The sequence below is a fragment of the Cricetulus griseus genome, assembly GCF_003668045.3.
Source record: "Cricetulus griseus strain 17A/GY chromosome 1 unlocalized genomic scaffold, alternate assembly CriGri-PICRH-1.0 chr1_0, whole genome shotgun sequence".
NCBI lineage: Eukaryota > Metazoa > Chordata > Mammalia > Rodentia > Cricetidae > Cricetulus > Cricetulus griseus.
This window is the reverse complement of record NW_023276806.1, coordinates 247,961,238-247,983,855: the sequence shown is the minus strand read 5'-3', so window position 1 is coordinate 247,983,855 and position 22,618 is coordinate 247,961,238. Positions and strand designations below refer to the sequence as shown.

The window sequence follows — 22,618 nt, the reverse complement described above, 5'->3', positions numbered from 1 at the left end:
GGGCCGCGCGTTAAAGGGGCGGGGAAGGATTATCCAGGTCCCGCCCCTCCTCGCTCCTTAAAGGGAAGGCGCGCTCTGGCCGCGCTGTGAGTCGTCGGGGAGTGGGCGCCACGAGGCCGCGCCTTTAAAAGATACCCACTCTCGTGGCGCCAGCTTGTCAGAGGCCTCCAGAGCCCCGCCCCCAGCGCGCACCTTAAAGGGGCAGGGCCGTCCTGTGACCGCGCCCTGGAAGTGCTCCCTGTTTTGAGAGCCCTCTAAATTGACTCTGTGCTTCTGTACAGAAGCGTGTAATTAGGACCTTGTCATACTCATTTCCTCGGTTTCGACATGGTTATTTTCGTTGTTTCTGAATTACATTTTAAGAGGCCAGCGAAGTGGCTCCGCGGGTAAAAGCGCTGGTCGCCCCGCATGCCCTGAGTTCTGGGACCAGCCCCGAACTGCTGTCCTCTGACCTCCTCACCCGTCTCTATATCTTCATTTTCTGTGGACGATGTTTTGTCCACATGTCTGTCTGTACACCATGTTCATGCACGCAGGCCAGAAGGCTGGAACTGCAGTTTCAGGCGGTTGTGAGCCACCAGGCAGTGCTGGGAACTGAAGCCCATCCCCGCGGAGGAGCAACGGGGAGCCTGACTGGTGAGCTCCCTCAACGCAGTCTTTTCCCTCCCTGTGCGATTTTATTTATGTGTCGGGAGTGGATGTGGAAGTCAGAGGACTCTGTGTGTGTGTGTGTGTGTGTGTGTGAGAGAGAGAGAGAGAGAGAGAGAGAGAGAGAGAGAGAGAGAGAGAGAGAGAGAGAGAGAGAGAGACAGAGAGAGAGACAGAGAGACACACACAGAGAGAGACACAGAGAGAGACACAGAGAGACACAGAGAGAGAGAGACACAGAGAGAGAGACGAAGAGAGAGGGAGAGAGAGACAGAGTGTGTTTGTGTGTGAGAGACAGAGAGAGTATGTGTGTGTGTGTGAGAGAGAGAGAGAGAGTGTGTGTGTGAGTGAGAGAGAGGGTTGTGAGACTGTGTGTGTGTGAGAGAGAGGGGGTGTGTGAGTGAGAGAGTGAGTGAGAGAAAGACAGAAACAGAGAGACAGAGTGTGTGTGTGAGAGAGAGAGAGAGAGAGACAGACAGACAGAGAGAGACAGAGAGACAGAGACACAGAGAGAGACAGAGACACAGAGAGAGACACACAGAGAGAGACACACAGAGACGAAGAGAGAGGGAGAGAGAGACAGAGTGTGTTTGTGTGTGAGAGACAGAGAGAGTATGTGTGTGTGTGTGAGAGAGAGAGAGAGAGAGTGTGTGTGTGTGAGAGAGAGGGTTGTGAGACTGTGTGTGTGTGAGAGAGAGGGGGTGTGTGAGTGAGAGAGTGAGTGAGAGAAAGACAGAAACAGAGAGACAGTGTGTGTGTGTGTGAGAGAGAGAGACAGAGAGAGAATGTGTATGTGTGTGTGAGAGAGAATGAGAGAGAGAGTGTGTGAGAGAGACAGAGAGAGACAGAGAGTGTGTTTGTGTGAGAGAGAGACAGAGTGAGAGAGTGTGTGTGAGAGAGACAGAGTGTGTGTGTGTGTGTGTGTGTGTGTGTGTGAGAGAGAGAGAGAGAGAGAGAGAGAGAGAGGGTGTGTGAGACTCTGTGTGTGAGTGTGAGTGTGTGAGAGTGTGTGAGAGAGAGGGAGTGAGTGTGAGAGAGTGTGTGTGTGAGAGAGTGTGTGTGTGTGTGTGTGTGTGTTCTTCCTGTCCTTCCACCATGTGAGTCCAACAAGGGGCATCAAGCACCCTTACCAGCTGAGCCATCTCACCAGCCCCCCTCTTTTTTTCTGGATTATGAAACAGGGTGGAACTCACTGTACAGCCCAGGCTTACTGTAAAGTCACAGTGACCCTTCTGCACCCAGTTCCTGTCCTCCTCCAGGCCCTGGGACCTGGGATCAAACCCAGCCCTCTCCCCACTCATTCTGGAAAGACTTCAGGGATGTCAGTAGGGTGCAACATTGGAGCCAGAACCCAGAGGCTCTGCTTTGTTGAGTAGGTTCTCTGGAGATACTACCCATGTTTCCATGGAAAACCTTATAGGCTTCTTAGTTTTGTTTTTCAAGACAGGGTTTCTGTGTGTGGCCCTGGCTGTTCTGGAACTCACTATTTAGACCAGACTGGCCTGGAACTCAGAGAGCTACCTGCCTCCAGAGAGCTGGGATTAATGGTGTAAAGTACCAGTGCCAGCCAGTCTTTCCTTTTTTTTTTTTTTTTTTTTTTTTTTTTTTTTTTTTTGTGCCCTCACCCGGAGGAATATTCTCATTAATCATGCCAACATCATTTCTAAGTAGTAACTCAGCCAGGGATGACCAACCTGTCACTCCCAGGCCAAGGCACCCTCAGCTACACAGGCAAGTCCAGGGAAGCCTGAGCTACATAAGATTCCATTTAAACTAAACAAACAATCAAAACAAACAACAATTAACTTTTCAGCAGGTTAAAATGCCAGCACGTTGGAAGCTGAAGCAGGAGGATCTCTGGGAGTTTGAGGCTGGCCTTGGTTACAGCATACCCAGCCAGACCCATTACCAAACAAGAAATGTGTGTAAGAAACATGTTTGGGTATTTCTGGAAAAGGGTACTCATTCTGAGGGGAGGGCAGGACAGGCTAACTTGGTTGATGTCAGGGCATATGGGTGTCAGTTTGACAGCATGTTATAAACTAAAAAACAAAAACAAAAACAAAACAAACTCAGTACTCTGTGGATTTCATGAAATCTCATACCAAGGAAGTAAATCGACACTGTGTTACTTCCTCTGGGAAGGACTTGGCTCTGGTAGCCAACAGCTGCTCTCACAGGTGGCAGCACAGTGTTCTTGCATCCGCCCTATTTCCAGAATTAGTGTCTGCATTCTAGCCTGGGTCTAGGTGGACCTCTTCGGCAGCCAGAGCTATTCAAGATGAGTAAATTTAAAAATTAAATGTCCTGGTGCTGACGCCAGGAACTGACACAGCTGCACTGCCTTGGTCTCAGGCTTCCTCTGGCCCTGCAGGGAGCGTTGGGGAAATTCCCTGGAACCTTCTGGAAGCAACTAGGGAGGTGGCAACTGGGGTGGGGGTGGGGAGCAAGGCTGCAGGGACCAACAGCAGTGCTTTTGACTGGAAGCCAGGACAGAGGATCCCTGTGGGCTGGGCTAGGGGTGGGACTTTGACCATTTAAGCACTCAGCCCTTAGCATTTTAAATTTTAAAGCTCAATTTAGTCATTCAAGCAGTTAGAAATCAAATGATAATAAAGTAAAACTGAGGGCCACCGAGATGGTTTATCGGGTAGAGATGCTTGCTGCTAAGCCTGATGACCTGAGCTCCAACCTTAAGACCCCCTTGATGGAAAGAGAAAACCCCACTTCTGAAAGTTGTCCTCTGACTGTTACAGGCACACACACACACACACACACACACACACACACAGACACATGTACACACATGTACACACACAAAAAAAAATTTTAAAATAAATTTTAAAAATTGTATAGATTTTTAAAGCAAAAAAGTTTAAAAATTAAAATTAATGGGATTACATGTGTCAAATCAACAGAGGTTTTGGGGTTTGTTGGGGTTTTTTGGTTGTTGTTGTTGTTGTTTTTCTTTACAATGTCTTATTACGGTAGCCTAGAACTTGAGTGTACAAATTCTAGCAGGAACATATATAGTCTAATTCTCTGTTGAATTGCAGCAGTTAAAAATCCAGAAGCAGCTCACACACTTGGGTCTTTATCCATTGTCCCCCAGGATGGGTGTGGGTGAAGACTGCTTCGGTGTTCTTGGAAGCAATGGTGGATGGAGTGGCTGAATTTGGCCACCAGAGTAGGTCTCTCCATCTCAAACCTGAGCTGTAGCTCCCTCATCTGTGGAAATGGTAACTGTCACCTAGATGTCACATGTCACAAGCTGGGGGTAGGGCCTAGGGGATCCACAGATAAGGAGGCTGGAGCTCACAAAGCAGGAGAAACTGACAAGCTGTGTGACACAGTGGACTGGCCAGGCGGGAGACACTCTGCAGAGTCCTGTGGAAATGCCAGCCTGCGTCTCCACACCCTGAGGTTCCATGGGAATTCAACCATAAGGCTGTGTGTGCACAAAAAGATGGACTCAGGTCCATCCCTGGTGTATGTGGCAGGTGGAGGTCTACTCAAGTCCCTTGTATGTTAATTATCTGACCACATAAGGGTCTCTCTGTGACTTCACGTGAACACATGTGGAAACCAAATAGGTCCACATCAAAGTCAGAGTATCTGAGTCAGCTATGGCTGTGTAACAAGTGAGCCCAAGTTACCTTGCCTCAAAGTGCCTTTGCCAACCATCACCATCTCCCCTCCCAGAGTTGAAAATAGAAAGTAACTGCCAAGCCCCCGACTGTGTCTAGGTGGCAGGAACTGGGACACAAGCCTATCACCATGTGTGTGCCAAGCCTGTGGCTTCTCCACCTATTCACCATGACTTTGGCCAGCCTGGCTACTTCAGGAGATGAAGCTCATCCTGTCCCATCCACTCTACCCTTGCCACATCCTATATACCTTGTGCAACCCCACAGCCATTCCTTGCTATGGCCCAGAAACTCTGAGGTACTCACCTACTCCTTCCTGGTTCCACTGGGCTACTGAGCAGTCAGCCCGAGTGCAGGTTCTGTTACAGGCACCAAGAATCTTTTTCAACTCTAGAATAAGAGACATTGCTAATCAATAGCTGCTCTCTACCTAGCCAGGAGGCTGGCAGCCCCACCCACCTGCTGCTCTGTGCAGACATCACAAATCAATGGCATGGGGGATTCCCTAAGCATGCACACAGGCTCTAGGGTCAGAAGCTTATACAGGCCCCCATTTCTTGACTTAGTTTGCAGCCATTTAAAACTTTTACTCTTGGAAGTAGATGGTTCAGCAGTTGAAAACACTGGCTGCTCGTCCAGTGAACCTGGGTTCAGTTCTCAGCACCCACATGGCAGCTCACACCATCTGTGACTCCAGTTCCAGATCTGAAACTCTCACAGACAGACATGCAGGCAAAACATCAATGCACATAAAATAAAAATAAATCCTTAAAAAACATTCTATTCTCCTGGGCATGTGGGTTCAGGCGCTTGGGATGCAGAAGGATTGCTTGTATGGGAGGCCTGCATCACCACCTCAGCTCCATTTTTCTTGTTTGGCCTACACATTGAGGACAGTGTCCCTCTGTTCCCTGGCTCCTGGGACTCTATCTTCTCTGGATCCTACCACTCATTGAACCTTCCTAGTCCCTCGTCCTCTGCCGTCTTCAAAGGCTTTGTGAACTTCCGGGAGCTCCTGAGTGAACTCCAGATCAACTCTCTGGTACCAGGTACAAACTGCCTCTCTCTCATCTTCCTGAGAACCACAATATCCTCCTGAGAATCTCATTCCAGTGCCCCCCTCCAGGGAATCCCATCACTGTCTGCCCAGGGTCCCTCTAGTCCTGTGCAAGCATCTACTGGACATGACGGGCTGAGCGAAGCTCCCCTGAACTACAGCTGGGGACTCACCACCATCAATTCTCTGCAGAAGGAGGCCCTGGATGACGTCCCTGCAGACACCCTCAGTGGCCAGGATGTCCCCATCCACCTCAGGCTGTTCCTAGGACCACAGTCAGGAGCTTGGCTGGATGCAGGACCTATGTGCTCCCCAGCCAGATCTGCTGGAACACTCTTGTTTCCCTCTCTGTAACACGGACTTGCCTCCGCACGGTCCCACACACCATAGCATGTGCAACAGTGTCAGAAATGGGCTAAGGCCCACCCAGCCATCCTACCTCCCAAGCATCTCAGCTGAGACCTCGCCACAGTTACTTCCTCTGAAGAGTCCTGTTAGCATCTAGTCACATCCATACTTGCTGGGCCTGACTTTAAGGTGGCCAGAGGCTGGGTCCTCCCTACCCACACCCTTTCTTCCCTCAACCCCAACCTCATTTGCCTCCTCTCTGGTCCTTAACACACAATGCCAGTCGTCTGTGGGCCCCCCCCCACACACACACCGCCAGGACCTTTGCATAGTCTATTCTCCCATATAAACCTAGATCCATGGAGGCCACACATGCTCAGCACAGCTAGGATAGAACTCTGTAGTGTGTGTGGTCAGCAAGCATTAGGGATGAACCAAGATGCAAAGGGCACTGTGGAAGCCCAGAAGACCCCCCCAGGGGGCCCAGTCTGGGGAGCAGAGGTAGGATCTAGTTCTCCAAGCAGCTTCAAGAAGACACTGTCCCATCCCCCACCCCAAGCAGATGTCTCAAGTGTCTGCTCACCAAGTTATAGCTCACCCCAAGCTCGTTCCACACAAAGGGCCAGAAGATATCCAGTAGCCAGTCCCGGGTGAACCTCCATCGAGTGGTCTCACTGTCTGAAGTGAACTTCTGCAGGGGATACAGCCAGCCTGTTGCAGCGGCCTTCAGTACTCCAGCTGGGGCCCTCCCACCCACCTCACCTTCAGCACAAGGCCCCTGACTTTCTCCAGCTGCTCAGCTGCCTGGCCACAGTCCAGAGTTGATGTCAGACACTGGTCCGCCAGCTGCAGGAAGGTGGTGACTGCATCTGCCATGAGCTGTGAAGGAGGTGCCCAGATGACCCCACACCCAGGACCACTGATCTGGCTCAGATGCTCTCCCAGAAGCCTGGGTCAGGCCCCTGCCCCCTGGGCTGTAGTCTCAGGAAAGATGGGCAGCCTCCCTGGGGAGTGCTCCTGTGCTATAAAGTGAACAAGTTTGCCAGGTACCAATGGGTTACCTCAGGCTGTTCCTACTTCATTCCCTGTGCCATGACAGGGCTCTATCACTGCCTTCAAAACACAGCTTTCTTTTCGTTTTACATAGGTCTTCGCATAACCTCCACTGGCCTCAAACTCACTGTGCACTGAGGATGACCCTGGTACCCTGATCCTCCTGCCTCCACCTCCCAAGTGCTGGGCCAGGCTGGCACCGCCACACCCGCATCTGGGTCAAGGTTTCCAGCCTCCTCCACTCAGGCCTTTTTAGACAGAACTCCTAACAGGAGACAGCTTTCTAAACCTTGAGTCTGTCCATGCTCACAGAGGCTCCCTACTACCCTCCGCAGACTCACTCTCTCCAGGCTCTGCCTGCCTACCAGCGGGGCCGTTCCTTCCCATAAGCGCACACTGTCTTCCTCTGCCAGGGTTACCAGGGTTACCCAATGCACACTTCCCATTCCCTCTCCTCACCTGTTGTGCGACATCTTGGACCCCAAACACCAGGCTCCGCATTCCCAGGAAGCCAAAGGGTTCTGCCAGCTGGGCCAGGTGGTTGCGGTTTCTCTCTGCCTCCCGATAGCAGATTTGCATCAGCTCTGGATCCCAAGGTATTTCCCCAAATTCATAAACCTACATACGAATACCAGTCAGATGAGAAGGCACCCTTGGCTTATGATACAGGTAGGCCAAGGGGGCATGCCACCGACGGCCCACGTGCTAACCTCCCTGCGCAGCCGAGTGCCTGAAGGGTTCTTTCGCAGGTGGTGAGACAGCCGGTCCATGCCCCGGATGAGGAGGGTCCGAACAGCTCCGAGCATGGCTTCCACGGGGCTCAGCAGCGCGAGGGTCAGCTGGGACAGTTGCGGGTCCACCATGCGGCACAGGCACGCCTCCAGAGCGTCCCGGATCTCAACTGAGGGAAATGTGGACCTGGAGTTTTCTCCACCAGTCACTCAGTGGATGCCTAGGAGCAGGGACCTCAACCTGGCCAGCTTAATACCCATTTTACAGCTGAGGAAACTGAGGCTAAGTAGCATCAGTGAGACCTGATCCAAGGGCACAGACAGAGGAAGCAGGAGGTGATTCAAACCCGAGTCTTGATAACTGGGCCACAGAACACATCCTGCAAGGCCACCACCACCTGTGCCTCCCTACCTGACCCACAACTCAACAGGCCTGGGTCTCTCCAGGCTTCAGGCCCCGCCCTCTCATACCACGCCCTTCTCCGGGCTAGGATCCAGTGTCAGACCCTAATCCTCAGTGTTTCCCTTTCCCAAGCCTATCCTCCAGGCCTCGCCCCGCGCCGATTAGGCCCCACCTTCCAGCCACAAGACCCCACCCCCTCAGTCAAGCTCCGTCCAACCAGCTCGTAGCCGCCTGATTCCGCCCCAGGCGACCCTCCCCTGCCTGCAGGCCCAGCTCCCGAAGCTGCTCACCCGCTGCCGGATGGCCCCGCCCCTACTTCCCTGACCCCACCCTCGGCCTCCTGCTCCGTCCCGCCTATGCCCCGCCTCTCCTCGGTGGCCCCGCCCCTTACCCAGGCCCGCGCCGCCTCCCGCTCACCTTGCAGTCTCCGCGCCCTTTGTGCTCGCTGCTGCAGGATGTGCTCGAGCTCTGCGCGCACCGTCCTCTCCAGCGCCGCCAGCAGCGCGTCCTTTTCTGGCTGGAAGGCACGCAGACCTGCGGATGCCCGGGCCAGGACGGCCGCGTGCACAGCGTCGAGGAACTGCAGCGTCGAGGGCAGTGTGGGCGACCACGTGGGGCTAGAGGCGCCCCCCCTCCCTTTCCCCTCGCCGCACCCCGCTCCACACCTCCGCGCAGGCCCGGGCCCGGGCGCGCCCTGCACCGCGCAGACCCCGCAGCGCCTGTGAGCGCAGCCCGGGCAACAGTTCCCGCATCAGCTCGGCGCTCAGCACCTACAAGGGAGGCGAGAAAGTGTAGTGTGCAGCGGGTGGCGGAACCCAACCAGGCCTCGGGACACCACTCACCTCCGCGTCGGAGCCCAGTGTCGCATCCTTGCCACCAGCGAAGCCCCGGCGTCGTCTATAAAGCTGCACGGCGTCCAGGAAGGCGCAGGCCGCGGGCGCCCTGCTGCGCTGGAGGACTGAGGGCATCATGAGCCGCGCGTTGCGCCCCGGCCCTCTCCGGGGAGCCCCGCACCCATGCCCGTCGTCCTCCAGCCTCCCACCCGCGCCCTGCTCTGCTCCCACGCACCGGTGGCTCTCAGACGGATGGCACCCTGCAGGTTGAGCCTCCAGGCGCGCTGCGCCCCCCGTGTGCGGGCGCAGAAGCAGAGGTGAGCCCGGAACGGGTGCACAAGGAAGAGCGCAAAGCTCACCGGTTCCTCCAGCACCCTCAGAGGCTCCTCCTGGGCGAGATCTCCTGAAAGCGAGACAGCAGCCTCAAAGAGCCCGTGTGACTTCCTGGCCAGCATGGGCTTTAGAGCAAAAGCTGTCCCAAAGATTAAACACAGCAGAAGCCCTAGTACTATGTGGGCTGGCAAGATGAACTCTACGTCGTTTTTTTGGAACTGGTGAACAGGGACAGAGTGGGAGAAACTGGAAGCCCAGGCCCCCGGCTGGACTGTGCTCAAACCTGCACACTGCTTATCTTCAACCATATGTGCGTGTTTTTACATATGTCAAGCACAAAGGCATCAGATGCCCTGGAGTTGTGAACAGCCTGATGTGGGTGCTGGGAATCGAACTCTGATCCACTGAGCCATCTTTCCAGCCCTAACTTCTATTGTTTTGTTGCTTTATTCTTTTTTGTTTGTTTGTTTTCCAAGGCAAGGTTTCTTTGTGTAGACCTGGCTGCCCTGAAACATACTCTGTAGATCAGGCTGGCTTCAAACTCAGAGATCTGCCTCCTGAGTGCTGGGAGTAAAGCCCGGCTCCACCAGCATTACTTCTGCTGTGTTCCTTAGACTCTTTGCTATTTGGGTTTTGTTCCATTGACTTTACTGATGTCCTCCTAGGAACTGTGGGTCCTTCTTTTCCTTCCCAAAGCAAGTGTACTCACTTGAGGAACAATGCCATCCACCAAGGGACAGCTGGCAACATCTGTAGACACTGAATCCCGCTGTGGGTAGGAAGTTGCTAATGGCAATAGATGGAGGTGGATCAAGCCAGCTTTCCAAAGTGCACAGGGAGAATGGCCACAGGGCTGGGAGGAACCCAGGGATGCTTACCAGAGGAACTTGGGCAGAGGTCATCCAAAAGGCAGAGGTATTCACGCTGGGAAGTGAGCAGTATGTACCCAGTCAGGGCTGCGGAGCCCAGGGGAGGGCCCCCAGACTCATACTCCTATGACCAGACAAAGGCTTGAGACCAAACAGGTTCCTCACCACCAGAGGCAGGTGAGCAAGCTCCCCAAGCACTTCCCTATCCCTCTGGGTCATCTGCAGCTGAGGACCTTGCATGTTACTGGCCAGAACTCTACCATTAAACCACGCCCTCAGCCCCTCACTGGGGGATTCTCAGCAGGGTCTTCACCCTAGGGCCATGCCCACAGCCCCTCACTGGGGTTTTCTCAGCAGGGTCTCCACCCCAGGGCCATGCCCCCAGCTTCTTGCTGGGAGATTCTAGGCAGGGCCTCTGGTCATCTACTCACCTCCTTTTGGCTGAACCATTCCAGACGTCCATCCCCACGCAGAACACAGAAGGTGGGTTGCCACTGTGGCGGGTGGCCCCGCAGCAGGGTCAAGGGTCCTTGGTGCTCCCGGACTCGGGGCAGCTTCTGCAAGAGGATGCCAGCTGTCGTTGGGTCTAGAGCAGATTTTAGGGTCTCCTGAACTCTGCCTGAGTCTCAGTTGCCACCAAAAGCAGGGCCCTCAGCTTTTCTTTTACATTTAATTGATTGATTGCCACAGGATCTGATTGTGGTACCATGGGGAGGTCACTGACTGCTAGGTCCCAGTGACTCTCTTTCCTCAGTTTCCCATGCAGTCTCTAGACAGCCTGGGCTTGGTTACACATACCCACCAGACTCCTAAGGCTGAAAGGCAGCCTAGCACCAGGAAGGCTGAGGCAGGAGTTCAAGGTCAGCCTCAGCTACACATCAAGTTTAAGACTAGTCCAGCTACATGAGTCTCTGTAGCAGGTGTGGGGATGTCCTGCATGGGACAGGGAGAGTCCCCAGAGGTGACCTCTGCCCATGGAGCCTCCCCTCAGCAGGAAGGGAAGTGAGCCAGTGAGAAACCGCAGGTTCCAGTCACCTGTGCACTCTTCACGTGGCTCACTCTGCCTCTCTGGTCCTGAGTTGCCTCATTAGTCCAGGACTGTCCCAGGGTAGGAGACAGATGGAGACCATGGGAGCCTATTAGTGGCTACAGCTCCAGGCTGTTTGATCTCACTAATGAACCCTGAGCTTCCAAGAACAGGTTCAGAGGGACAATGGAGCAAGAAACATGGGCATGGGGTCGTATCAAGGCATGCTTCCCTGCTGCCATGGCTGCAACAGCAGGGCAGGTACATGAGGAAGCTGGGGCCCTCGATCACACTACCCAGCCTTGGCCAACCCCAGGGCTGTTGCCCCTGGCAGGGAACACACTTCCCCAAGCCTCAGGTGCCTGCCTTGCTTCCTGATCCACCCGTGCAAAGGCCCTGAGGTCACTGCTTCCTCCCCAGCACCTCATCCTCTGGAGACAACCACAGCTGGGTCCCCACATGCCCTAGGGGTGCTCCACCACACGCACTTTGGTGTGGGACAGCTGGCATCCTGCTGGCTCCTGGGGTCCCAGCTCCCTGGAGATCTGCCTCAGGACGGCTGCCGCCAGCTGCCTTCGGTAACATGGCAAGAATGCCCTCAGCAGGCTGTCCACCTGACCTGTGGGGGAGAAGGCACCAACACTGTGGCCAGGGGACCTGTGTGTCATCTCAGGCTAAGCTGGCCAGCCAGCCAGATCAGCCTCAATTGGTGAGTCCCAGCATGAGAGTCCGTGCTTCAACGAGTACGGTGGAAGGCAGTCCAAGAGGACAGCCAATGTTGACGCTGGCCTGCACATACACACACAAAGGTGTTTTCATCCTAGGACATTGTTGAGTCTCAGGAAAATGAGGCCTAAAGAGGAGGATTGCCTCACTCAGCAGCACACAACGAACGCAGGCAGCAGTTAGTCCTGGGACTTGGAGAGATGATCTGTAGCACAAGCAAGACTTTGCTTGGGTAGTTCTCTTCCCCAAATGCTGTTCCCACACTCTCTCAACAATATACCCTCGTCTAGCTTGGCCTAGCCACATCCCCTTGGTGAACAGACACCATATCCTGTTAGTCCAGCCGCTCTCCTAGGTTTCGTGTAGGACAGTACAGAAAGCCTCAGTCCCAATGTCCATGCAGCCAGGCCTCCTGAGGGCCATGAGAACCATGTGCAGTCACCTGCCTTTGGCCCCTCCTCTGCCCTCAGTGGGCCCACGAGTCCCCCATCAAAAATGCCACATTTCACTTTCCGTTTGTTTCAGCCCAGGCTGGCCTTGAACTCAGGGATCCTGAGTGCTGGGATGATAGGTATCCACCACCATGCAAAGCCATTTGAGTTTCATTTAAATCTGGAATCTTCCAAAGCCAGGCAGTGGTAGTGCATATCTTTAATACCAGCCTGTGGAAGGCAGAGGCAGGTGGATCTCTGGTTTTGAGCCCAGCCTGGTCTACAGAGAGTTTTAGGCTAGCCTGAACTACACAGGGAAACCCTGTCTCGAAACATTGAACAACTCTGGAATTTTCCAATACAAGCCCACTCCCAGCAGGACAAGAGAACCAGCAGGAACCACATATTTGGTGCCAGGAGCCCATGCCAGTGTTGCCTCCTGTGCAGAGGACAGCATGACCCAACCCACTCCCCCCCCCCATCCCTCTGCTCACCCCTCAGCTGCTGCTGCTGCCGTTTGTCCAAGGGGCTGGAGGGCCGCGCCCCCATCCTGTCACTGTGCAGAGCCTCCCTGGGTCCCTCTGCTCAGGGTTCGGGGTAGTAGTCAAGTGGCCCAAGTTCCAGGAGGGTACTGCTGTTTGGTAAAACCCCGACCCCTCCTGTCTGCACCTGACTCCTCCTGTCCCCTGGGGACAGGCCAGACCAAGACTGGGGGTTTCTGTGGGGGACAGTGGGGACCGCCCCAGGGGAGACCAAGGCAGTGTGGGAAAAAGCTATGCCCTGCCTGACACGGGGTGGGGGGTGGGGTGGTACATCTCTGCCTTTCCAGCACTCAGAAAGCAGAGACAGGGGATCTGGAGTTTAGGTGATGGAGGCCAACCTGGGCTACATGAAGTATTGTCTCAACAAAAAGAACAGATAACTGACCAAACAAATGACCTGGGGCGTGGGTTATAGTGTGCATGGGACACATCCCCGTGCCCATCGTCTCAAGTCTGCCCACGAGGGAAGACGTTCCCTTAAGCAATTTCCTTCCCCTCCCCTTTCCAGAGGCTGGCGTGTAGGCATGACAGCCACCTTGGAGCATGGGGCAGGCCCTACGTATCAGTGTCCCCCTTGAGACAGGGACACAGGCAATGGTATGTCCTGTGCAGGGGCAGGGCTGCTCACATGAGTCCTCCCGTCCACATCTCTTTCCTTTGCCAGGCCAGCTCAGCCTCTGCCCTTGGCTGTTGGACTCCCCAGCAGGGCAGCGTCCTTTCTGCTGTGTCTTCACTGTCTTATGTCCCAGCCTGTTCCACTTCCTCATTGCCACAGCTGAGGAGTCCTCAGGGACCAGACACCAAAAGAAACTTCCCATTTGTGGTTCTGGACCCCACCCTTCCGTTCCAAGTTGGCTCAGGGAGGTTTCAATGCCCGCCTCATGTCTGGCTTGTGGGACCTTCCTGGGGATGCCTCTCAGAATTCCACACAGAGCCAGGTCCTCCAGCCTCCCCAACTAGGTCCCCTGGACTGGGCGGGGACAGGACCACAGTAGGCCATTGATACACCGATCCACTTCATGCTCCAAGGTGGCTGCTTGAGCTCCAGGCATTGTACCTACATTTTAGTGTCTGCAAGAGGAGGTAGGGGAGAAAACCGTCTAAGGGGACATACGACTGGCCTCAGACACTTCTCTCATTGTTATGTGACCCTGTGGCATCATCGGGGAAAGCTCAAGATATTTCACCTTGCTTGAGGCTCTGGGAGAGCTTCGAGGAGACCGAGGCGCTGGCTGGGGTGCCAGATGAACCCTGGCATGTTCTTTCATGGTCTAGCTCCCTTTTACCCTTGTGGCAGGGATGTGGCCACACGGCTGGAACACAAGCAGCCACGCGGTACCCGTGAACTGGTTCTAAGGCTTGGAGCTGAGAATGACCATTTCTTCGTTTTGATGTGTGCACGGCGGGGGGGCCAGTTGCCCAGGCTCCATATTTCTCCGAGGCCCCCAGTGTGCTGTCAGCCCGACCCTCTGCCACCAAGAACCACAGGGACCAGAATTCCAGGAATGCTCCGTTTAATTCCCAGTTGGCCCAGTCCCGCGACCCCCGGAGGCTTTTCCAGAAAGCCCAGGGTGGAGGCCGGGGGCCAGCCCCGGAGTACCCACGCGTGCCCACTCCGCGTTACAGCGTGGAATGCTTCTCGAAGGGCACAGACAGCAGCCGCGCGGCTGCCTCGTCCAGGAACCAGCAGAGGGAGCCCGTGCGCGGCTGCACCATGGTGGCGGGCAGTGCTCCATCCTTGTCCTGCAGGATGCGCTGTGTGCAAAACCCGGTTCCGCCTCAGACCCCAGCGCCAGGCCGGGGGCTCGGACTGGGGGTTTGTTCGGATGTGGGGACAGGCACCCGTGGGAGTCCTCCCCTGTGCTAGTGGGCTCTAAAGCTCCGTGGTGTGGAGCAGCTTTTGTTTGTTGTTGTTTTATTAGGAGGCCGGGGTCTCATGTAGTCCAGGCTGGCCTTGAACTTGCTAGGTAGCCAAGGATGATCCTCCTGTTTCTACCAACCCGGTATGGGAACAAGTGGTGCTGGGGACCAAACTCGGGTTGTCTGAGAACTCAAGGACTGAACTCTTATGCCCTCCCCCTTTGTAATTTTTAGTTCTATTTCTATTTTATCTGTGTGGGGGTTTTCCCTGCATGTATGTCTGTGCACAACACACATGCCTGGTGCCACAGAGGCCAGAAGAGGGTATCTGAACCCGGGTACTACAGCTGAAGATGAATGTGACCTGCTTTGTTGGTGTTGTGAGTCAAACCCGGGTCCTTTGGAAGGACAAATTTTCTTCTTTAAATGTGTGGTGTCCCCCTCTATCACCCTGTACCTTATTCCCTTGATACAGGGTCCCTCACTGAGCCTGGAGTTAGGCCAGTGACCATCAAGCCCCAACCACCCTGCCCTCTAGAGACACACATGGCCACAGCCAGCATTCAGTTGGGGGCAGGGCCTGTCCATGACCACCTCTGACCACCCTCTGACTTTGCCTAATGGCCCAGGAGCACCCTGCTGGTCGTCCTTACCTTGAGCACAGCTGCCTTGCCTTCCCCTGTGGCCACGAAAACCACACTCTGGGCTGCATTCAGCACAGGGAGTGTCAGGGTTACCCTCTGCGGTGGTGGCTTTGGGGAGTCACTGATGGGAGCCACGATCTTCTCTTGCTCCTGCGGGGGAACAAGTCAAGCCCAACCTCTTGTTGTATTTGTGGAGCTGGAATGAATCTGCCCCTTCCCCCGCCCCCACCCCCGTCCCCGTCAAATACCAAGTTTACAGAGTCACCAGGCTTTCCTTTGACAGTCTTTTGGGTGTTTGGGACAGGCTCTTACTCTGTGACCCAGGCTGCACTCAGCCTCACTATGATCTTCATGACCCTTCCTAAGTCCTTCGATGACAAGGGATCTGAGGCTCTGCAGGGCTGGGCTGCAGTGTGTGGGCACTCAGATACGCAGGAAACTGACACAGGCCCAGATGGGTCCCATGCTCACCTGTAGGAGGGGATGACCAGGGAAGAGAGAACAGGTGTGGCCATCCGGGCCTATTCCCAGGATCAGGAGGTCAAACACAGGAACAGTGTCTTCATGGAAGGCCTGATGGGGAGGACAGTGGGTCAGAGGTTACACAGAAAGAAGTTGGAACCAGGTTCCCGTGTCTGGATCCTCCGGCTTCAGCTTCAACCATTTTCCACCGCGAGGGTGTCACTCAGCAAGCACTGAAGTACAGTGGCCACCCTAGCACTGGGCAGCTTCCGCATGGTCTAAAATCAGCAGTGTTTTTTGAGACCGAGTGTCACCTTCAAGCTGGCCTGAACTCTGGACAGTCCTCCTGTCTCAGTGTCCCAAGTGCTGGGGTCACAGATACGCTATCACATCAGACTGATCCAGCAGGAGGCTCAATTTTCCTTTCAGTGACCAAGAACCTTGGGTCTGAAGATGAGTGTACCTGAGACATGAGGCCCCAGCCTGAGTCTCTCTGCAGTAGGCCCCCTCTGAATGACAACCTGTGTCCCCATCTTCTAAAACTTCTCCACCTGTTCTGGGACCCACCTGCCTCAGTTTCCTGGCGTAGTCCTCCGCAGCATCCTCTACAGGCAGGGCAGGATTGACAGTGAGGACCTGGCTGTCTGGAATGGGTAGCTTTGAGAGCAGGTGCGTCTGTGGAAGGGGAAGGGACAGTCAGCGAGAAACATGAGTGTCAGATGCCTGGCACAGCACTGTTCAAACAGGGACTCGCCTAAAGCCAGGAACCCTGTGTCACTCAAGACTGGGACCTACTACACAACCTAGCTGACTCCCCTGGCTGCCTTCTTCCATAGCCAGATCTGTCTGGGGGTCCCCACCTTAGGGACCCAGCCTGGCTGCATCCAGCATGCAGCTGGCACAGGTGGACCCTGGGAAGAGGGTCCTTATTACATTCCAGGCCCTTTGATCTGCTTTGAGAACTGGGCAGCCACCTGGCCTGTCTCCATACCTGACTCTGGGTCTAAGTCCAGCTTAGTGGAACAGGTAGACTCTTGGAGCAAATGCTAATGACACAATGCTAGGGTACCCTGTACCAGTCAGTGCTCAGGATGCTGAGGGCTCTGAACGGTGAACCCATGAGTGCAGGGCTCAACTGAAGGCCACAGGAAGGTGCGTGAGCCCGGAAGGCAGAGCTGGACTCCTCGACTCCTGTCTTAGCACCTGTTGCTCAGTGTCAGGCCAGCTACTGGACTCGTAACACCAAACCCACTTCCCTGGGTCAACTGTGTTCCCTCAGAGGGGCCTACTTAGCGATCTTGGCTTTATTTTTCTTAGGTGGGTAGCATCAAAAGGGTCTCATGTAGCACAGGCTGGCCTCCAATTGGGAGCTGATGACCTTGAAACCATGATCCTCCTGCCTCCAGCCCCCCAGCGCTTGGATGACAGATGTGCACCACCACACTCGGTTTATATGGTGCTCAAATGGAGGTCAGCACCCAGCACTATACCAACTGAGCCTTGTGCTAGTACCTACAGCCCACTGTTCAATGAAGTTCTTGGGGCAGGCACCGTGTTCAAAGTGGCGCAGTTTCAAAACTGAGGTCCCTAGATGAGGGTCAAGGGGACCTGAATCTTCTGGCCTCAGTTTCCCCACCTTGAATTGAATGTAATGGCCCCTGGCCCAGGGCCCATGACATTGGGCCTGCCTTCCCAAGGGGGCAGTGGCAGACACCCAGGGATGCTCAGAGCTCAGTCCTCCGTGACTCAGTTTCCCTGTGTGAGAAGCAGGGCGCTCTGGACCCTATAAGGGGCCTGGTGGCCGTCAGATCCCAGGCTGCTCCTGTTAAGAGACGAGGAATCTGAAGCCCAACACGCCCTGGACACCAGAGCCAGGCTGCGCGCACCAACAGCCGTGACCAGCAAGGCCCCATGGCCGGGGATCGGCCCTCAGGAAGATCCGGGCTGGCTCAGGGCCCTCCGACCAGGCCTGGTGGGCGTCACTGCACATTCTGCGACACACAGGGCGGCCCGCCGCCCGCCCGCAGGCGTTGAGCAGCTCCCGGGCGTTTGCTTCCTGGGTGGGCTGAGGCGGCTGCGCGTGGCCCGCGGCGGCCGCCGTAGCCGTGCGGCGCGCGCCCCCGCAGCGCTCACCCGGTAGAGGCCGTACGTGCTCTCGGCGTGCTCGAAGGGCACGAGGCGCTCGTCGCAGAAGCCGAGCGTCCAGCGCGCCAAGCTGTCGGGCCCGGCGGGAGCGGCGGCGGCGGGCAGGTCTCGGGCCAGCATGGGGACCAGGCTGCCGCCCGATAGGCCCAGCGCGAAGCGGCCTCGGGCACCTTCCAGGCAGCTCGCGGCCCGCTGCGCCACCAGCTGCGCCAGCGACGCGCCCAGCTCCTGCGGGCTGGAGAAGACGGAGATGAGCCCGGGCGCGGGTGCGGCCATGGCGGCGGCGTGGGGGCGGCGGCACTGCCGGCGGACGCCAGTGCGCTTGCGCGGCGGCCGGACTTCCGGGTCCCGGGCGCATGCGCAGTTGGTCAGATGACGCCTGGGCCGGGCCGGGCCGTGGGGTGGTGGGCGGGGCGCGCCTTGGTGGCCTGGGTGTGATCAGGAGCTGGGTGTCCCCGAGGCTGTGGCGGCTGTCGCCGGTGGCGTGGGACGCAGAGTGAACCAGGCGTGCTGAGTCACGCCGAAGCCTTCACTCCGGTCGCAAGGGCAGGAGGCCGGCTGTGGGTTGGTCACACACGGGGGTGACGTCCGGCCGGACTGGCCTTCTGCGGTAACCGAGCAGGTGCTGCGGTTTCTGAGCCGCAGCCTCCGCGACAGCTGTCCGCAGCAGAAGAGGGAACTACGCGGGACAACCGCTGCGCGACGCTTAACTTCCACCACTCATGCGAGTGAACAGGTGGCTCCCAGCTGCCCCTTCTATTTTGGGAGAATGCGGAACCTTTGGGGCTGGAGAGGCGGCTCAGAGGTGGAGAGCACTGGCTGCTCCTCCAGAGGATCTGAGTTCAATTCCCAGCAGCCACATGGTGGCTCAGAAACATCTCTAATGAGAGCGGGTGCCCTCTTCTGGCCTGTAAGCAGACATGCAGGCAGAACACTGTCTACATAATAAATAAATACATCTTAAAAAAACAAAACAAAACAAAACATTGACCCAAGTAGATCAGCCAGAGTGTGGACCTTGGAGCCTTGGAAGTGACAGCCACTCCTTCCATGATGGTTCCTTCCCCCTAGTCTCCCCCTCTGTTTTGCTTGATTTATTTTTTGTGTGCATGGGTGTTTTGCCTCTGTAACACGTGTTTGGCTGGTGCCTGCAGAGGCTAGAAGAGGCCATGGGATACCCCGGGGCTGAGTTAGCAGACCTGTGACCCTCCAGAACTGACCAGTGTGCTCTTAAGCGCCAAGCCATAGCAACCAAAGAGTGACTGATACTATGTGACCTTGACCCTGGTGAACTCCAGAAAGCTCCAAAATCCAAGCACTCAGTCACTTGTGCTGGGACTCAATCCAGGGCCTCGTGCATGCTGAGCCCAGGCTGGGCCACTTGGTTATACCCCAGCCTCAAACCCAGCTTTCTGGGTGCCCACCTGAGGCTGCAAGTGACAAGTTACACTTTTCGAAACATTGAGAGTAAATTTTTTGTTTATCGTTTTGATTTTCTGAGACAAGATTTCTTATGTGGTCCTAGCTGTCCTAGAACTCGCTATATAGACCAGGCTGACCTCATCCTCATAGAGATCCACCAAGTTCCGGGAGTAAAAGATACAGTCTACACCTGGCTTGAGTCCATTTTAAAAACATTTAGGTCCAAGCCAGGCGGTGGTGGCGCATGCCTTTAATCCCAGCACTAGGGAGGAAGAGGCAGGTGGATCTCTGTTCGAGGAACCAGCCTGGTCTCCAGAGCGAATGCCAGGATAGGCTCCAAAGCTATACAGAGAAACCCTGTCTTGGAAAACAACAAAAACCATTTAGGTCCGACGTGGTGATGAACACCTCTATCTTGGCACTGAGGGAGCAGAGGCTGTTGGGTCTCTGAGTTCAGGGCCCTCCTGGTCTGCATAGTGAGTTCCAGGCCAGCCAGGGATACATAATGAGAACCTGCCTCCCCATGGGGTTTGAAGGGTTCTAGAATGTTGAAGATGGCTCAATAAGTAAAGGCACTCCAAAGCCTGAAAACTTGAGTTCAGTTATTCACAGAAATGAAATAAATGAAACAAACTTTAGTGTTGGTACACTTTCTTTCAAACTGCACGTGTAAGGCATGAATGACACATCCAGTGACTGTGACAGGAGTTTGTATCACAAATCACTGATGTTTGTACCAATATTCTGAAATTTTCAAAATCCCAAATCTAAACTGTTTTTGGTCCTATAGATTCCGGAGAAAAGGTCTCACAGCGACACCGTCATGGTGACGTCATGTGACGCCCATGTAAAAGCTTAAAAAATACTAAAATGAACCCTGTCTTCCAGCATTACCGTGGTGTCTGTGGGCCACCTCACTGAGAGGCTGAGGCAGGAGAACTGCTTAGGAGTTCAACAACAGCCTGGAAAAATACCCAGAGGTGGCTCAGAAGCAAGATAAGGATGCTGGAGCCCCTACCTAGAATCTCCCAATGAGGGGCTGGGGGCGTGGCTCAGGGTGGAGCGGCTCAGGGTGGAGCCTCTGCTTAGAGTCTCCCGGAGAAGCTGGGCAGTGGTGACACATGCTCTTAGTCCCAGCACTCAGAAGGCAGAGGCAATTCGAGGTCAGTCTGGTTTACAGAGTGAGTTTTAGGCCAAAAATAGAAAAGGTAAAGAAAAAAACTAGACTAGATTTCCCCAGAGAGAGGCTAGGTGAAAGGTTCAGGCTTTAATGCTGATCAGCTCTACCTCTTTAAGAGACAGACCCCAGCCCCTGACAACATTCAGGGCACGCACAGGGATGTGCCATCACCACATCACCCACCACGCATTTACAGCCTGCATGAAGACTCTGGGCATGCGTGGAACCTCAGTGTGCATGCACAGTCTTCCCTTTAAAAGTTCCAACTTTCCTGCTTCACTTTCTCTCTGTTTTTTCTTCACTCTGCTCTTCTCCCACCTATGTGCTTTCTCTGCCTCTCTATGGCAACTGGCCATGGTGGTCAGCCATTACCCCTGTTCCTCTTCTCTAAGTCTCCCTACTCTGCCAGGCCTATAATAAACTGGTTAACATGTCTCATCCACCTCTTTTCTTATTTCTAATTTAAGCAAAAAATTTAACACTAGGGATTCCATGGGGGAGAGGACTTAGAGTACTGCTTGATGTGAATAAATCCCAGGGTTTCATCCTGGGAGATGCAAAACCAAAGATGAAGGAAAGAAGAGATAGTGAGCCCCAGAGACCCTCAACATAAACATCGTGGATTGGCTCACAGGGTGTCCCCTTCATGAGAGTTAACAATGAACATTACGGTAGGAAGCACAATGAGCTTTTTAATTTAAAATTGAGGCATTTAAAAATTATTTTCTTCTGGCTGCTTTGAAGTGGGATGTTACTATAGGGCCTGGGGTGACCTTGGACTCAGCATCCCAATGTCTCAGTCTCCCAAGGGCTGTGATGGCAGGTGTCTTTGCTCTTAGCTGGCTATCCCTTCTTTTTTCATTTTGTTTGTTGCTTTGTTTTGAAAAAGCATCTCACTGTGTAGCCTGGCTGGCTGGAAGTAGCTGTTCCTTCTAGAACACAGGTCCAAACAGTGTCATGCATTGAGACAACAAACACACCCTTGGACCCGTTTCTTGCTAGCTGTGCCTGATGTCAACATCACTGTTGCTTTGTCAGGTGTAGAGTGGGGACAGTGGAGATCCCAGGACTAGACTAGGCTCATTGTTAGCAGGCTGTATAGCCTGCATGCCAGCCCTTCACCATTTGGGCACTTGCTGCCCTGGGGCATCCATAGAAACTGAAGAGAAGCAAGCTGAATGAATGCTTGGTGGCCCTGCCTGGAGTGTCCTTGATCTGTATAGGTTAGCCTGGAGACAAGGGTTCTGTTGTCAGAATGGCTTCCCCTAATTCACACAATATAACCCACAAAGCCTTGCTAATGGTGCTAAGAAGGTAGAGATGGGGCCCTTGAGATGCCTCAGACAGTAAATATGCTTACCAAGCTGATTGCCTAAATTCCATCCCCAGGAACGAGACACACACACACACACACACACACACACACACACACACACACACACCATGTACATACAGTGAAAAGTTAGTCCCATTACAGTGTTTAAAGATGGGGCATCTGGAGCTAATTAAAATGTGGCAATGGTATTTGGACTTCCAATCTACAAAACTGAGCTACATAAACATTTTCTTTTTGTACAGTCCCAGCCTTAAGACCAAGCCATCAGAACCATGATGCTGTTTTTTTTTTTGTTTTTGTTTTTTTTTTTTTGTTTTGTTTTATCGAGACAGGGTCTCTCTCTGCATAGTCCTGGCTGTCCTGGAACTCGATCTGTAGACCAGACTGGCCTCAAACTCAGAAATCTGCCTGCCTCTGTCTTCCAAGTGCTGGGATTAAAGGTGTGTGCCACCATATCCAGCTTTTTCTGATTTTACTGAGACAGGGTTGTGCTGGCTAGTTTTTGTGTCAACTTGACACAAGCCACAGTCATTGGGTGGGGGACCTCAATTGAGAAAATGCCCCCCAGAGATTGGCAAGCCTGTGGAGCATTTTCTTGATGGATAATTGATGGGGGCGGTGGGAGGTGCCATCCCTGGGCAGGTGGTCCTAGGTTCTATAAGAAAGCAGGCTGAATATAAAACTTGGGGAGCAAGCCAGTAAGCAGCACCCCTCCATGGCCTCTGCATCAGCTCCTGATGCTACTAGCTAGGTTCCTGCCTTGGCTTCCTTCAATGACTGTGATTCAGGCTGTGTAAGCCAAATGAACCCTTTCCTCCCCAAATTGCTTTGGTCACAGTGTTTCATCACAGAAGCCCTAACTAGGACAAATACTGTGGGTGTCCTGCTGCAGCCTGCTCAGGTACGACCTGCTGAGGCACC

The 22,618-nt window shown here is 54.4% G+C and overlaps 2 protein-coding genes and 1 long non-coding RNA gene across 3 annotated transcripts; 1 reads left to right on the top strand and 2 right to left on the bottom strand.

Moving 5' to 3' along the window:
* The first annotated feature begins 77 nt into the window (after nucleotides 1-77).
* On the top strand, nucleotides 78-9,250 carry LOC118239442. Its single transcript, XR_004771572.1, has 2 exons — nucleotides 78-636; nucleotides 2,462-9,250. It is a non-coding gene; the product is annotated as an uncharacterized LOC118239442 (long non-coding RNA).
* Niban3 (niban apoptosis regulator 3) lies at nucleotides 3,471-14,006 on the bottom strand. Its single transcript, XM_035450408.1, has 15 exons — nucleotides 13,836-14,006; nucleotides 12,601-13,719; nucleotides 11,438-11,568; nucleotides 10,354-10,479; nucleotides 9,932-10,046; nucleotides 8,956-9,123; nucleotides 8,730-8,845; nucleotides 8,553-8,657; nucleotides 8,305-8,467; nucleotides 7,464-7,654; nucleotides 7,213-7,371; nucleotides 6,463-6,579; nucleotides 6,284-6,391; nucleotides 5,526-5,616; nucleotides 3,471-4,685 (listed from the first exon to the last, which is right to left on the bottom strand). The coding sequence occupies exons 2-15, from the start codon at nucleotides 12,653-12,655 to the stop codon at nucleotides 4,573-4,575; spliced, it is 1,758 nt and encodes a 585-aa protein (XP_035306299.1). The 5' UTR covers nucleotides 12,656-13,719; nucleotides 13,836-14,006; the 3' UTR covers nucleotides 3,471-4,572.
* Nucleotides 14,007-14,145: 139 nt separating this feature from the next.
* Pgls (6-phosphogluconolactonase) lies at nucleotides 14,146-18,073 on the bottom strand. The gene is made up of 5 exons (XM_027394788.2): nucleotides 17,748-18,073; nucleotides 16,182-16,289; nucleotides 15,624-15,725; nucleotides 15,162-15,302; nucleotides 14,146-14,403 (listed from the first exon to the last, which is right to left on the bottom strand). Exons 1-5 carry the CDS (start codon nucleotides 18,033-18,035, stop codon nucleotides 14,269-14,271), a joined length of 774 nt encoding a protein of 257 aa, XP_027250589.1. The 5' UTR covers nucleotides 18,036-18,073; the 3' UTR covers nucleotides 14,146-14,268.
* Nucleotides 18,074-22,618: the final 4,545 nt, after the last annotated feature.